The sequence below is a fragment of the Ziziphus jujuba genome, chromosome 10 (genome assembly GCF_031755915.1).
Source record: "Ziziphus jujuba cultivar Dongzao chromosome 10, ASM3175591v1".
Taxonomy (NCBI): Eukaryota; Viridiplantae; Streptophyta; class Magnoliopsida; order Rosales; family Rhamnaceae; genus Ziziphus; species Ziziphus jujuba.
In genome coordinates, this window is record NC_083388.1 from 145917 (window position 1) to 163468 (window position 17552).

Below are 17552 nucleotides of genomic sequence, written 5' to 3' on the forward strand. Positions count from 1 at the left end.
AAAGGTACCTACCTGGATTTGGATTGGAATTCCCCAAAACTAACAACTGTTTGTTGTTTCTTTCTTCATTTCTAAAGATGTAGATATCCTTGGCTCTCAGGGCTCCTCTTTAAACCCACTGAAGATGGAAACATTTCAATGTTTGATAGCTGGGAGTGACACAGCTGTAACAGGAGCCACTACAAATAATGCCAGGTTTTCTTCTTCTTCTTCTTCTTCTTCTGCTTTCCTAATCAGATAATCATCCATTGCCTCTGTCTCCAAGCTTACTTTGTTGTTTTCTTCCTTTCTCTGTCAGCTTTTGCAAGAACAACAGCCAAGGCAACAGCTTAATCGAGGGGGAAATTGTAGTCCGCACACTGTAGACCTTTTCTGATGACCGAAGAGAAAAAAGCATTATTGCAGGACAAGGTGGTGGAGTTGGGATGATTCTTGTGGATCCTTTCGCCAAAGATGTTGGCTTTCAGTTTGCAATTTCCGGCGTTCTTATTGATCAGTGAGAAGCAGAGGAGCTTCAAGACTATATGAGAAAAACAAAGTGAGTCTTGCAAGCTTACTTGCTCCGATATCTGTCAAGATAATAAGAAAATAGTTTCTTCTCAAGAACTGCAAGTAAAATTAAAATTCAAAACTCGTTGATTCTCTGTCAGCAATTGAATAGTTCCAACATTATAACACTTAAGATTGCTTCTGGTGTTGCAGGAATCCAATGCTAGAATCTGCCCAACAACAACAGTTCTAAACACTGACCCAGCACCAAAAAAGGCAATGTTTTCTCCTATGGGGCCCAAATATAATAACTCCGGACATTATCAAAGTAAGTTTTATCAATCCTACTACTTTGTTTCACATGCATGCATCCGTAAAACCTCAAAATTCAACATTAGAAATGCTGACCCCCCATCTTTGTAACTTTGCATGAATTCTTTGCCAACCAGATATTACAGCTCCCGAAGTGAATATCCTAGCAGCATGGTCTCAGGTTGCAGCTGCGTCCACAGCTGAAAGGTCTCTTCATTATAACATAATCTCTGGCACCTCCATGTCCTGCCCTCATGCATCTGCAGTTGCCGCAATTTTAAAGGCCTCTCACCCTTCCTGGAGTCCAGCAGCCTTTAAATCTGTGATGATGACAACAGGTTAAAATTATCCATTTAAAAGAAAACATGTTGGCATAAATGAAATCAAATACAAGTCTCATCACTCATTAGTCTGTCTCATCAACGCAACTTATTTGTTATGGCAATTGTCTTAGATAACCCACAACAGTCCATTAGAAGAGATCCAAATGGCACGCAGACCTCGCCTTTTGACTATGGATTTGGAAACCTAAGACCAGCTGCAGCATTGGATCCAGGACTGGTATACGAATTTGATTCTCTTGATGTTATCAATTTCCTCTGCAGCATTGGAGCAAGCCGTTTGCAACTGAAAAACCTTACAGGGAATTTGGTCCATTGCCAGAATCCTCCTGTACCTTCCTATAATTTCAACTATCCTTCCACTGGTTTGTCCAATCTCAGTGGAAGTTTATGTGTCTACAGAAGAGTTACTTATTATGGAAACCAACCGACAACATATGTTGCAATTATACATTCTCCACCTCAAGTGAACATTACAGTTGAACCAGAGAAATTGAAGTTTGCAAGACTGGGGAAAATATGTCTTTCAGGATCGATTTCACCCCATCAACAACATCAATGGAAGCTTTGTATTTGGGGCTTTGAGATGGACTAACGGTATCCAGCGTGTTAGAAGTCCTATTGCTATCAATGTCATTTCAACATGACAAAAATGTTTTAATTCAGATGTCAAACATGGAAGATTGGATTTTGTAGGTGTACACTTAGTTAGGAAGTCCAGGGATGTGATAATACTATTCATGGTATTTTATGACTTGTTCCTAGTTTAGGTCTTTCCATGTCAAGTGAGGATTTGTTCCCTTATCTATTGAGATTGAGTCTATATTTCTTGGTGGCAGATTTCACCATCTAATTGTATATAAACTGTATTGTACCTAATATGTGAATAGAGAAAAAATCTCTCTCAGAAAATTTCATGGTATCAGAGCCTCCCTTTTGAAGGAAAAAAAAAAAAAAAAAACTTAGTTCCCTATATCACAAAATTCACCATGACTACCGAGAGACAAAGCTCATTCTCTGAAGTGACCTCCAATTTAGAGATGACACCAGCGAAGCATAGCCAAGGGGGATCCAAGAACCTGTCTCTGCACATCATAGGTCACAAACTCAATGGGCACAATTTTCTCTAGTGGTCTCAGTCAGTGATGATGTACATCTGTGGTAAGGGTAAGGATGAATACCTCACAGGTGAAGATGCCATTTCCAAGAAGACTGACCCTAAATACAGAGCATGGAGGACCAAGAATCCCTTGGTGATGTTTTGGTTGATCACTTCAATGACCAACGACATAGGAGAGAATTTTCTTCTCTATGGCACTGCCAAAGAAATATGGGATGCAAGGGAGATGTATTAAAATTCTGAAAATACTTCAGATTTATTTGAAATTGAGGCCATCTTGCATGATCTTCGACAGGGAGAACTTTCTGTCACCCAATATTTCAATACTCTCTCTCATCATTGGCAGCAGCTTGATATGTTTGAAGTCCACACTTGGAAGTGTCCTGAAGATACTGCACTGTACCAGAAAATTGTAGAACAAAAGCGGACTTTTAAGTTTCTTCCTGGCCTCAACAAAAATCTGGATGAAGTTAGGGGGAGAGTCATGGGAACTAAACCTCTTCCAAGTATTTGAAAGGCATTCTCAGAAGTTCGTCGTGAGGAAAGCACGAAAAAGGTTATGATGGGATTCCAAAATTCTATCCCATCTCTCGAAAGATCTGCTCTTGCAGTACATGGACCTCCATTAAACGTCAATAATGAAAATAGCCAGAAAAAGAGGAGACCTTGATGTGACCGCTGTTGAAAACCAGTGCATACCAGAGAAAATTGCTGAAAGATTCATTGCAAACCAACTGATTGGAAGCCGTCTAGACCATTCAATGATAGAGAAGGTTGTGCCCATAATGCTGTTGCAACCAAGCCCAATCAAACCGAGACCAGTCCTTTTAGCAAAGAGCAGATTGAGATGCTTCATAAACTTATGAGTCAAACCTCTCTACCTCAGACCAGTAACTCTATTTTGAGTACAAGCATGTTGACACAAAAAGGTAAAACAACACTCAAACCCGTGGATCATTGACTCTAGAACATCTGATCACATGATGGGAGATGGAACCATATTCCATGAGTACAGCCTTTGTAATAAGAAACATACAGTTTGGATTGCTAATGAATCACTATCCAAAGTTGTTGGAATAGGGTCAATCAAGATTACAAAAGACTTGAATCTAAAGTATATTCTTCATGTTCCTAATTTGGACTGTAATTTACTCTCAATTAGCAAATTAACCCATGATCTTCATTGTGAAGCTAAATTTTTCTCAAACTTGTGTGAATTTCAGGAATTGGATTAGGGGTGGATGATTGGCAATGTTGAGATGTGCTTTGGACTCTATCTTCTCAAAGGTGATAATTCTCTAAGAAGACAAGCTCAAAATGCAAGTTGTGTGTCATTGAAGAGTCAATCAAGTTTAATTCCTTGTGTCAATAAAGATAAAGAGGTTGTGTTATGCCATTATTGTCTTGGTCATCCAAACTTCATGTATCTTGAAAAACTGTTACCATCCTTATTCAAAAATAATACTCCAACGGATTCAACAAAAAGGTTAGGAACTGTGAAGAACAGTGCACCAATTGACAGGGGGAGATATCAGACTTGTTGGACGCCTCATCTACCTATCACACATTTGACCTGACATTGGATGTTCTGTTAGCGTTGTGAGTCAATTTATGAACAACCCAATAGAAGAACACATGGAAGCTGTGAATAGAATTTTGAGATATCTGAAGATAACCTTAGGAAGAGGACTCTTGTACAAAAACACTCATACAAGAGATGTTGAAGTTTTTTCAAATGCAGACTAAGCCAGTGATGTATTAGATATGCGATCAATATAACGATATTGTTCCTATGTATGGGGGAATCTCGTGACTTGGAGGAGCAAGAAACAATCCGTAGTCTCAAGAAGCAGTGCGGAAGCTGAGTTTGGAGATCTGGCTCTTGGTATTTGTGAAGGAATCTGGATACGGAGATTATTGAAAGAGTTAGGAATAACTACTGAAAAGCCTATCAAGATGTTCTGTGACAACCAAACTGTTATAAGCATTGCAAAGAACTATGTGGATCATGATAGGACGAAACATATGGAGATAGATTGACATTTCATTTCAGAAAAAAATTGAGAAGGCAGTGATACAGTTGATCTATACTCCTACAACATCCCAAACAGCTGATATACTTACTAAAGCTAAGTTTGAAGAACTGAGTCACAAGCTATGCATATACAATATTTATGCCCTAGCATGAGGGGGAGTGCAGGTGTAAACATAGTTAGGAAATCTAGGGATATGTTAATAGTATTCATGGTATTTTATGATTTGTTCCTAGTTTAGTATTTTATCATTTGCTCCTAGTTTAGGTCTTTTCTTGTTTAGTGGGGATTTGTTCTCTAATCTATTGAGATTGAATCTATATTTCTTGGTGGCAGATGTCACCATCTAATTGTATCTAAACTGTACTGTACCTAATATGTGAATAGAGAAAAAATCTCTCTCAGAAAATTTCAAATTTATCTTGCATGTTTCTATCCACAAATATCACTACAACATTGGTAACGGAATTCATTACCAGATATATTCTAAAACTTAGAAATTATAAGAATACAGCCTTGTTCTAATTTATATTTTTTACCTTTTTGAGAAGGGAATGAGGAAGGGGACATCATCTTCATAGACTTTTTTCATTGATAATCTCTTTGTGTTTTTAGAATATAGTTTCCATTCATGCAACTTATTTTTAAAAATTTTGGGCATCTTTCTTCACTAGTCCAAGGCCTAAAATGTCTTTTTCATCACTTGTGAATAAGTTTATGCTAATTGGCGATACAATTCCAATTCCTTGTATCTACCCTTTGAGTAGTAGAATTGGGGGATGTTTTGTTTCTTTTGCAGCGAAAGAATAAACTGCTGATGAAGCAAAATACAGTTTGATAAGTTAGTGATCATTCAAATTCTAATTTAGGTCATCTATCTTTAGTTGCTTTTGAACAAATGCATTTCCTATAGTTCATTGGCCCTTGAAACTTCGTTACCATCCTTAATCAATAAGACATATCAATTTGCTTTAGAAGTCAATAATCCATTTCCCAACTGGAGCATTACCAATAGTCCCCACAAGAGCATAAACCACCCTTAAAGTGGTGAAATCGGTTTGAGTCCCTCACAACAATCTCTCTCCCTTCAATCATTGATATTATCTTAATGACACTGTGACAGTCTCCACAGACTCTGAGATTTTTGACTATCTGTATAGGAGTTCCTGGAGATGTGGCGATTAATCCAAAAGCAATGGCCAGCCTTTCACTGTGTTGAGAAAGAATGGCTGCTTTGTGTTCCTCTTCAACATCATGAAGCACATAATTTGTATCCGCCTGATAACCCATATCCCTCAATCGAATATTTAGCCCTTCAAGTTTTGAATAGATTTTCTCTGACAATGGATGTGAAAGATCACCAGCCAAGAATGAGTGGGTTTTGTTCTTCACCTCAATCCAGCTATATCCAGCTTCTTTCTTCACTTTCCTCTCATCCATCAACTCCCTCACCTTAGCTCTCTCTTGCCAGTTTCCTGCTGCAGCATAAATGTTGGACAGAAGGACATATGCAGCTGAGTCTTGTGGCTGAAGTGATATTAGTTTTTGTGCAGCAAGTTTTCCAAGCCCTAAATTGCGATGAACACGGCAAGAAGCCAAGAGTGTTCGCCACACAGTTGCACTTGCAGGAAACGGCATTCCATTTATGATATCCATGGCCTTTTCAAGCATTCCTGCTCGGCTGTATAGATCAACCATGCAAGAATAGAGTTCCATTGTTGGACAAATGTTGTGATCTTGAACCATCATATTAAAGTATCTTTCACCTTCATCAACTAAGCCCGCATGAGTACAAGCAGAGATCACACCAATGAATGTTATGCCATCCACTTTTAACTGTTGCCTTTGCATATCCATGAATACCTCAAGAGCCTTCTTACCTTGACCATGTTGCGCAAATCCAGATATCATTGAGTTCCAGGAGACCAAGTCTCTCTCATCTTGCCTCTTGAAAACTTCATTTGCACTCTTAATATTTCCTCTCTTTGCATACATGGTGATAAGGGCACTACTTACACATAACGCGTTATGCAATCTTGATTTGATTGATAAAGCATGAAATTGTTTCCCCTGCTCAAATGCAGCTGTAGGAGCAGCACAGGCATGGATTACACTGGAAAAAGTAAACTCGTTAGGTATGAATCCCTCCTTTGCCAATTGTGCGAAAAGTTTAACGCATCCTTCAGTTTCTCCTATTTGAGCATATCCAGCAAGCATTGCTGACCATGCTACAATGTCCTTCTCATCAATCAATTCAAAAACTTTAGCAGCTTCTTCAACATTTCCTATTTTAACATAAGCGTCTAACAGTGCAGTTCCTACTGTAGGTGACTTCTCATAATTCGTCTTAATAACATGTGCATGTAGTTGGACTATAGATATAGAAGGTTGAGCCATAAGGATCGTAGAATAAGTGTAATGGTTTGGCCTAACACCTTCTGCAATCATTTGACAGAACAAATACACTGCTTGCTCTGTTACACCATTCTGCAAGTATCCATTGATCATTGCAGTCCATGTTACCACATTTCGAACACCTTGCACCATAGAAAACATTTTAAAGGCATCATCCATTTCACTGCACTTATTATAAGCCACCATAAGAGCTGTTTTGATATTGTGATCAAATGCAAACCCACATTTCAGAACCCGGCAATGAAGCTGTCTTGCGAAACCCAATTCTTTAATATTAGCACATAACTTAATTAAAGTAGCAAATATCATTTGTGTGAGCTTTTCACCTGCAAGCCTCATCCAATAAAACAACTTGAAGGCTTCCAAATCCATCCCATTTGTCACATAACCTGCAATCATACCATTCCATGTGACTGCATTCCTGTTCTCCATACTATCGAACACCACTCTAGCCTCTCTGACTATCCCCGATTTAGAATACATATTAATCAAAGAGTTGCATACAAAAAGATTTGACTCAAAACCACTCTTGGCTATGATGGCATGAACTTGAACTCCCTTCCCAACCATACCATAATCTGCCAAAGCTCCAAGAATAGCCGCAAGTGTAAAAGGGTTAGGCTTAACTCCTTCGACGTGCATCTGGGAAAAGATACTCAGTGCTTTATCATTCAACCCATTTTGCGCATAACCTGTAAGCAATGAAGTCCAAGACACAACATTTCTTTCACACATTTCATCAAAAACCTTCCTGGCATCTCCAGAGGCCTCAATTTTCATATACATATCAACAAGAGAAGTGGCAACACTAACATCTTCAACAAAACCAGACTTTATACATTGACTATGCAACTGTCTACCGGCAACTTGATCAAACATGCATCCACATACCTTCAAAACACAAGACATAGTCGAGCCATCAACCAGTAGATCCGACCGCCAAATGCCCAGAAATAGATCTAGAGCTTCTTGGTGGCGTTCGTTGTGGGAGTAGTCGAAAAGCATGTGATTGTAATGTAAAAGGTCTCTACGGGGACTTGTCTCGAACAGGTTATATGCAGTTGGAACAGTGATGGGTTGGACGCCACAAGAAAAGGCTTTGGAAGACAGAGATTTGAGAAAACATAGTTTGAAAGTTTGGTTTATGTGTAATCTTGTTACGGTACTCACGAAGGAACCCAGTGTCATGCTCTCTTCTACACTGAAATGTTAAAGGTTGGAACTTTGGAAGAGAGCTTTGAACATCACGAGGTACAATATGGGCTTTTGCTTTGCAGGCTAGGAAGGAAATTTATGTCAATTACTTTGGGATATTCTTTTTAAATTCATGTAATTAGTTTTCATATTCTTACATAGCATATACTAGTTATTTTAGTTGATGGAATTAGAGTGTTAATATGGGATAAGCATTAAGAATAACTTTTCAATATTAGACTAACTTTTAGATATTTACCCCCAAAAAAAAAAAAAAGAATAACTTTTAAATAAAAAAATGTCATCGCAAAAACACCACAGTGGCAATGTCCACTCTTTTCGTATGTGATGTCTATAATTCAATTCACCTGATAATAATAATAATAATAAACAAAAAAAAAAATTTAATCAAAAATTAAAACAATTAAATTGAAAATATTTTTGTTATTTATTTAACATTGATTACACTTTGGAACGCTCTAATTTAGAAATTTTAAATCATCAGCTTTTCTTTCGTTAAAAAAAATAATAATAATAAATAATGAAATGGTGCCACCTTGAACTCCTTTAATTTTGATTTGGTGCAATTGATCCAATTGGATCTGTTCTTAACCCACCAATTTAGTAATTTCCTTCAGTTTTTTCATGAGGTCACTTTTTACTTCTTGCATTGCCATTTGCACGGATTTTCAAAAATATATCATTTTCCATTAAATGTTTGTTAGACTCTAACTAAACAGTTGTTCAGCAGAAACCAACTGTACAATATGTAAAGGAAATAATTTGATAATTATTTCCAGTGTCATTCGTATATAGTATATCCGTAAATATTGTATCATTTCTTTCTTATTTTGTATCATTTAATTGTATTTGATCAGATCATCATTATCTCCCACAGCTTGATATATTGTGACTTACAGTAATGAAAACCTCGAGATTTCATTCCACTCATTCCATCACTCATGATGGATCCATTGCCATTCACACACCCGATACTTATTTTACACTAGATAACGTTTAGCATATACCATCAACCATTAAAAATCTTTTATCTATTAGAAAAATCTAATCTCCATTGAATTTTTTCCTTACTATTTTCTTGTGATACGGGGACATCCTTGGTTCGCGGCCTAAATAAAAGGAATGTGTATGAGTGGCTTGTCTCATTAACCTATGAGCATCTATCTTCACCACTATTGCCATCTCACTCTATTTTTGGCACTGCTGTCTTGGTCATTCCTCACGTCCTATTCTCAAGAAACTCGTCTCTCACCACTCTTTGTCACACTTCGGATCCTTCTCCAAGTTCTTATATTGTGATTCCTGCTTGTGTTATAAAAACCATGAACTACTTTTTGGTTCCACTAGTGTGTTTAGTTCAAAACCGCTAGACCTAATATACACGGATGTTTGGCCACTTGCTCCAATTAGGTTCTATGATAATTCTCATTATTATATTATTTTTGTGGATTATACTCAATACACTTGGTTTTATCCTATTAAGCATTAATCAGATGTTGAACTTCTCTTTGATCAATTTAAATCTGTTGTAAAAAATTACTTTCATACTAAAATAAAGACTCTCTATTCTGATGGTAATGGGAATATCAAGGCTTAAGTCACGTGTTGGCTAAGCATGGTATTCAACATTTTAAATCACCACTCCACAATTAGTCGATACAACTAATCAGAAATATCGACATTGTCGTTGAAACTGGGCTAGCTTTACCCTATCATAGTTTTGTTCTCATGAGTTACTAGCCTCTTGTTTTTCATGCGGCTATCTTTCTAATTAATATAATGATTTCTCCAGCTACTAACAATCATTGCCCATATGAAAACCTCTTTCTTGCCTTACCCAACTATCAAAAGCCTTTGGCTGTTTATGCTACCCTCACCTTCATCCATACAACGCTTACAAACTAGAACGGAGATCATGTCCATACATGCTTTGATGTAGGAGCTTTCAATTAGACAAGAAAAATGAATTTACCATTCACAAATAACCAGCAAAAGAAGCTGCTGAAAACTCAGCTTGGTCACCAAGCTATTTTATATGTTGAAGAAGATAAAATTGTCTACTCGAAAGGTGGCAAACTATTACATATATAAACCTAAACTGAAAACGGTACGTTTTAAACTATTATTCTAGAAAGATCAAAATAGTGTGTTTTTTATTTGGGTCACGTGAACCTTGGCACATGCAAGCTAACGACCACAAGATTTAAATCGGGTTTCATTTGTATGGTACTGTAGCACTATGTTCTCCCCTGTTTTAGCATCTGTTACTGTTCATGATGAAGCTGCTACTATTCTGAGCTTGCTATTGCTGCTGTGTTGCTGCTAGTGCTGCATTGTTGCTACTGCCGAGCTTGCTATGTTGCTGCCGAGCTATATGGCTGCTGAGCTGCTGTTGCCAAGCTACTATGTTGCTGCCGAGCTAGGTTGCTGCAGAGTTGTCGAGCTATGCCGAGCTGCCGAGCTATGTTGCTGCACCTCCATCAACTCCTTCCCGGTGTCAGGAAACTCGTCCTCGAGTTGTGAAGAAAGAGTAGGAGAAGCATCTTGAGGAAGATATGGATGGAGATCGGCAACATTGAACACAGGAGAAATGTGGAGATCTTCAGGTAAATCAAGGTGATAAGCGTTTGGCCCAACATATTTGGAGATGACAAAAGGACCAAGTTTGTGAGGGTTTAGCTTGTTGTATGTATCGGCAGGGAAATGTTCCTTTCGCAGATAAACCATGACTAAATCACCTTCAGCATAAGTTTTGTGGCGACGATGGGCATCCGCAACTGCCTTATATTTGAGGTTGGCTTTCTCAATTTTATGTTGAATCTCCTTATGAAACTGGGCATAATTTTCAACAAAGGTGGCAACTCCTTGATGAGTTGACAGAGGAAGTGAAATGAGATCAATGATATTGTAGGGTATCTTTGTATACACAATGGCAAAAGGTTGAAGACCGGTGGAACGATTGACCATGCTGTAATAGGCAAATTCAACCTGTGGAAGGAGAGAGTCCCATTGTTTTAGTTTGTGTAAAGCTAGACTTCGAAGCATGGTACCAAGTGTGCGGTTGACAACTTTGGTCTGGCCATCGGTTTGGGGTTGGTAAAGATTGCTATACTGCAACTTGGTATTAAATTTCTTCCATAAAACTATCCAAAAGTGGTTGACAAATTTAACTTCTCTATCGGAAGTGATGGTTTTTGGAATACCATGTAAATGAACCACCTCCCGGAAGAATAAGTGAGCTAAAAAGCTTGCATCTGAGGCTTTCTTATAGGGAAGAAAGTGATCCATTTTGGAGAAGCAATCAACGACTAAAAAATGGAATCAACTCGTTTGACTGTCATTGGAAGGCCAAGGATGAAGTCCATGAAAAGATCCTCCCAAATTATAACAGGAGTTGGCAGAGGAGTATACAAACCAGTGTTTTGGGTATGCCCTTTGGCAATTTGGTAGGTGGGACAATGGGCAACAAAAGAGGCCATTTGGGCAGTCATTTTAGGCCAAAAGAAATGTTGGGTGATAGCCAATGTAGTCTTATCACGTCCAGCATGTGCAGCCAAGCCACCCAAATGAAGATCATTCATTATGAACTCTCGTAGTGATGTCTTAGGAATACACAATTGGTTACCTTTGAAGAGATAGTCATCTAGAATGTGATAATCATCCATGTTGTGGTGGAGTTGGCATTGCTCCCATATGAAAGAAAAATCTTCCTCTTCAGCATACAATTCCTTGAGGTGGCTGAAATCTTGGAGGTTGAATTGTAAAATGGTGAGGAATGAATACCTTCAGCTCAATGCATCAGCTACAGTATTACGATGTCCAGCTTTGTGGTTGAAGGTGTAGTGGAATTTTTGAAGGAGGAACTCAAGCCAACGAGCATGCAGGTCATTGAGTTTTTTTTTTTTTTTTTTTTTTTTTTTTTTTTTTTTTTTCTGTAAATTGAGATATTTAAGAGGGTGATGATCACTATGGAGAATGAAATTGTTTTGAATGAGGTATTGTTGCCAATGATCAAAAGCACGAATTACAGCATAGAGCTCTTGTTCATAGGTGGACCATTTCTGCTTTGCTGGACAAAGTTTTTTCACTAAAGTACTCAATTGGTTGGCCTTCTTGAGTGAGGACAGCTCTAATTCCCACCTTGGATGCATTGGTGTCAACTTCAAACACTTTGTCAAAATTTGGCAACGCTAGGACTGGTGCATTGGTGAGTTTATTCTTCAAAAGTAAAAAATGTCTTGTTGTGGTTGTCCCCATTTGAAATCATCCTTCTTAAGACTTGCTGTTAATGGTGCAGCTATTTCACTAAAATTCTTAATAAACCTCCGATAGAAAGTGGCAAGGCCATGAAAACTTCTTAATTCGGTGACATTCTTGGGTGGAGGCCAATCAATTATGGCTTGCATCTTCTTGGGATCGGTATGGATTCCTTCTTTGCTGATAATGAAGCCAAGAAAAAAAAGTCAGTCAGTGGCAAACTCACACTTGTGAATGCTAAGGTCAGCATTTATAGAACATTTCTTAGATGAGCTAAGTGGTTTTCTTTGGATTTACTGAACACCAAAATGTCATCAAAGTATACCACCACAAATTGGCCAATAAAAGGTTTGAGAATCTGGTTCATGAGTCTCATGAATGTACTTAGAGCATTGCAAAGGCCAAACGACATCACTTGCTACTTAAACAAGCCTTCTCAGGTTTTGAATGCGATCTTCCACTCATCCCCTGGTCGGATTCTAATCTGGTGGTAGCAACTTTTGAGGTCCAATCTGGAGAAAATGTTAGAGCCTTCAAGTTTGTCCAACAGGTCTTCTAACTGTGGAATTGGGAACCTATATTTAATGGTGATTTTGTTAATGACTCGACTGTCCACACACATACACCATGTTTTATCTTTCTTTGGGACCAAGAGGGCTGGAATGGCACATGGACTAAGGCTTGGACGTACCAAGTTCTTTGACAAGAGGTCATCTACTATACCTTGCAAGATTGCATATTCTTTGGGGCTCATTCAATAATGGGGCAGATTTAGAAGACTTGCACTAGGAAGTAAGTCAATATTATGTTGTAGATCATGTAGAGGAGGTAATTCATTTGGAAGTTCAGTTAGTGAGAAGTCACTATATTCTTCAAGGAGTGGTTGAATGGTTGGTGGGATAGCAATGTTACTCTCTGTCATCTCTGCATCCTTGAGACTAAGGGCAATTAAAGCATGAGAGTGGTTGTACTATGAGGAATCTTGTGTAGCACTAGGAGTGTTAAGTTGGCCCAACAAGTTTTGATGTGGGTGTCTCAGCTTATCTCTAGAAGTTTTGTGTGGACCTGTTCCTGGTGGAGTTGGTGGTAAGAGGACAATTTTCTTATTATGCCAAATGAATGAGTATGTATTTTGCCTCCCATTATGCTGCACATTTCGATCAAAAAGCCATGGTCTCCTCAATAGTATGTGGCAAGCATCCATCCAAATTATATCACACTTAATAGTATCAATATAGTTGCTGCCAATAGAAAATGTGACATTGCTTATTTCGGTTACCTGAATTTCGAAGTCTTGCTTAACCCAACAAATCTTGTAAGGTTCAGGATGAGGCTTAGTGGGTAATTGTAAAGTATTAACTAATGCTTTTGAAATAACATTCTCGGTGCTGCCTCCATCTATGATTACTTCACACACTTTGCCATTGATGGTGCACTTGGTTTTGAAGAGTGCATTCCGTTGGGTAGATGTGAGCTTCTTGGCTGAATAAAGCATTTTCTGCAATATGCATATCACAGGCTCTCCCCCAATGTCATCCCCACTAACCTCATCAATTACTTTTACAAATTCAGCACCCATTTCATCCCCTTCGTCACCAATTTCTTCCAATTCCTCATGCATATGCATCAATTTCTGTTGAGGACACTCATTGGACCTATGTCCCAATTGATTGCACTTAAAACATTTGATTGGGTAGGGTCGTGCATAAGTATTGGCATTTGTGGGGTGATTGGGTGGTCTTGGAGGTTGGTTGTAATTGGGTTGGAATAATGGTGCTTTCCCTGCTATTTTGGTGTTCTGTTTGTGTGGTTGTTTGGAGTTGGTATGGGCAGGATATGAATTGGAATTGGTTGATTTATGGTGCCGTTGATATGCTATTGGTTTATCGGAGTAGAAGTCTGAGAGAGGTTTCCATTTGTGGGGAGGTTGGGTAGTTGAATCCGAGACTGACAGTTGCCTCTCTACTCTGTTTGCTAAATTCACAGCTGCATTAAGGTTAGCAATGGGGCTTAAATGGAGCTTCTCTCTAATTGGTTTTTGAAGCCCATGGATATATCGAGCCATTTTTTGATGTTCTGTCTCTTGCAAGTTATTACGGGAGCTCAAATGAAAGAATTCAGTAGTCTAGTCATTCATAGTTCTATTACCTTGGTGGCAACTATGGTACTGTTCATAGAGCAATTGGTCATAATCCTCTAGCAAGAACCGTGCCTTGAGCAATTGCTTCATTTGGTGCCAAGATCCAATAAGTTCCTTTCCTTCTTTCCTTCTTTGGCTTGCAATTACTCCCACCAAGTAGAAGCACCTCCCTTGAGCTTATAAGCCACCAATTTGACCTGTTGTGCTTTGGTGATATTCATGTAGTCTAAGAATGACTTAACATTTTGAATCCAATCTAGGAAGCTTTCTATATCAATTTGGCCATCAAACATAGGCAGATCAATTTTGATTTTATAATCTATGTCTTGGTGTTGATTGTACTTGGGTGGAGCTCCTGGCTATCCAAAATGGTGGTTAGGGAAGGCATCTCCAAGCCTACATCGTGGTTGGTCAAAGAGAGTTGCCTCAATGTCATCATCTGAGTTGGTGTTCGGCAATGGGAGCTGGTTGGGTAAAATTTTTGCAGAGAGTGAGGTGGTGGTGGTGGATCTATTGCCAAGGGAAAATCTGGTCGTGGCTGGGTGTTTTGGGTCCGAATTGGTGCCGGTGGGTGGCAAGTTAGCTCTCACTCTCTCAATCCAGCAACCGGTGGTGTTAAAGGTGGTGGTGATGTTTGTTGAAGCAAGGATTGTTGGATGACTAAGGCAAGATTCTCAATCTGCTGCTCCACACCTCGGGTGGCTGCCAAAATGGCCTTCGTACCCTGGTATTCTCCATTGGTACGGCTGCTCCCTTCATCGTAATTGGCCATAACGGGATTCCTGGCGATCTCCAAGTTCTGATACCAATTTGATGTAGGAGCTTTCAATTAAACAAGAAAAATGAATTTACCATTCACAAACAACCAGCAAAAGAAGCTGCTGGAAACTCAACTTAGTCACCAAGCTATTTCATATGTTGAAGAAGATAAAATTGTCTACCCAAAAGGTGGCAAACTATTACATATATAAACCTAAAATGAAAATGGTGCGTTTTAAACAATTATTCTAGAAAGATCAAAATGGTGAGTTTTTATTTGGATCACATGAACCTTGGCACATGCAAGCTAACGACCACGAGATTTGAATCAGGTTTCATTTGTATGGTACTGTAGCACTCTGTTCTCCCCTGTTTTAGCATCTGTTACTGTTCATGATGAAGCTGCTGCTGTTTTGAGCTTGCTGTTGTTGTTGATGGTGCTGCTGTGTTGCTGCTAGTACTGCATTGTTGTTGCTGGTGCTGTTACTGGTAATGCCAAGCTTGTTGTTACTGCTGCTGAGCTTGCTATGTTGCTGCCAAGCTGCTGAGCTAGGTTGTTGCTGAGTTGTCGAGCCATGCCGAGCTGCCGAGGTATGTTGCTGCACCTCCATCATGTTTGTTGGTTATTCTCTGGATCACAATACCTACCGGTGTTTTGACCCTTTTACACATTAGATATACACATCATGCCACGTAGTTTTTATGGAAGATCAGTTTCCATTAACAAGTCCTTAGTGTCCATAACTCATTTGAAACCCAATCTTCTTATTAAGTGGATATTATTTAATTCAGTTGAATTACTATTTTTTGCAAAAAATTAAACTATTAGAAGGTAGATCATCATTCTTTTATATATTTTCTTTAATACTTCCTCTTATATATAGGTATGCATTTTTTGAGCTCCTTTTGAATCCTTACACATGCTTTTATTTTTTTGGATGAAATTGTTGAGTTTTAAACTCAAAACCTTTTAAATCGTTGGCTCTGATACCAAGTTAAATTATCCATTCTCCCAAAAGCTTAAGCTATCAGGAGCTTAATCGTAATTATTTTTTTTTATACTTTTTCTCTAATAAATCTTAACTCAACAACCCTACATGATGAGTCTCATATTCATCTTAGCCATGTTTAATTGTTCCACCTATTCCCATGCACTCTCTTGTTGGTCATTAGGATATACCTCCCCATCATTGACAGAACCCACTCTCTCGAACTCTACCTCAGTGATGCATGCCAATGATGCTTCCCTATCATCAACTTCAAAGGTAAGTACTCTTCCTTCCTTTCCCCGGTTACATTCAGATAATACATTTGTCCTTCCCCAACTTGTACCCACCTCATGATCACATGATCCAAAAATAATACTTTTAAGCCTAAAATGATCTTTCTTGCCTCTCACCTACCCTCCCATGATCAAACAAAATCCACATGTGTCTCCAAAGCAGTAAATCAACATTTTGAATGTCAACTTGGGATCTTGTTTCGTAAAAACCCACACAAAACATTGTCGGGTGTAAATGGATTTGTCGTCTCTAACAGCATTCGGATGGTACAGCAGCCCATTACAAAGCAAGCCTACTTGCTAAAGTATTTCACAAACAACCTAGTGTTGATTTCACTGACACTTTAAGCCTTGTTGTCAAACTCGCTAATATGTGTTGTACTTACATTGGTAATCACTAACAGTTGGTCTTTACACCAACTTGACGACAATAATGCATTTTAATAGAGCACTTTAATACATGATGTGTTCATGCAACAACCTTCGACTCTTGTTGATCCCCAATTAATCATGTGGCAAGCTCAACGAAGCAATTTATGAACTTCGACAGACACCTTGGGCCTGGAACACAGAACTCCAAAACTTTCTTCTCATCAAAGGCTTCATAAGTGCTCACTCAGGTGCCTCTCTCTTCATTTATCACTATGGAGGGACTATACTTTTCCTGCTTGTATATGTCGAAGACATCATCATCACTGCTAATATGGTTTCTTAAGTCATCAATAATATTTTTGTAACTTAAGTTTATGTCACTTAAATATCAACATTTTGAATGTTTATATAATAAACAATAAATACAACAATCCACGTATATCATTGAATATCATAGAAAATGCTTTAACTTTTTCTTCTTCTTTTTTAATTTAAAAAAATATTTTAGGATACATAAATCTCTTATTTTATTTTTATTTTTAGTAAAGGCACAAAAGTCTCTTAACTGTTTGACATGGAGGTGAAGTATATAAAATGCTTAATTTGCTTAAGAGAGAACTAGTGTTTAATTAAGCACTAGCTTTTAAAATCAAGAGTAGAGACCACAGCTTATTTTTTGTAATTATTTTCTCTTCTGTAAGCTCATTCGTAATATGTCCCTTCTTTAGTAATACGTCTCTTCTTTAGGATAACTTAATTAGCAATAATTATTAATAATAATCTTCAGGTTTTGGTTCAAAGCATGAAGATGAAATCT

General features: G+C 38.2%; 1 protein-coding gene and 1 pseudogene across 1 annotated transcript; one reads left to right on the plus strand and one right to left on the minus strand.

The window, feature by feature from the left end:
• The first annotated feature begins 1239 nt into the window (after window positions 1-1239).
• On the plus strand, window positions 1240-4986 carry LOC107409391 (subtilisin-like serine-protease S; annotated as a pseudogene).
• Window positions 4987-5128: 142 nt separating this feature from the next.
• LOC107409381 (pentatricopeptide repeat-containing protein At2g27610) lies at window positions 5129-8149 on the minus strand. Its single transcript, XM_016016818.4, has one exon. It carries the CDS (start codon window positions 7896-7898, stop codon window positions 5301-5303), a length of 2598 nt encoding a protein of 865 aa, XP_015872304.2. The 5' UTR covers window positions 7899-8149; the 3' UTR covers window positions 5129-5300.
• Between the last annotated feature and the right edge of the window lie 9403 nt (window positions 8150-17552).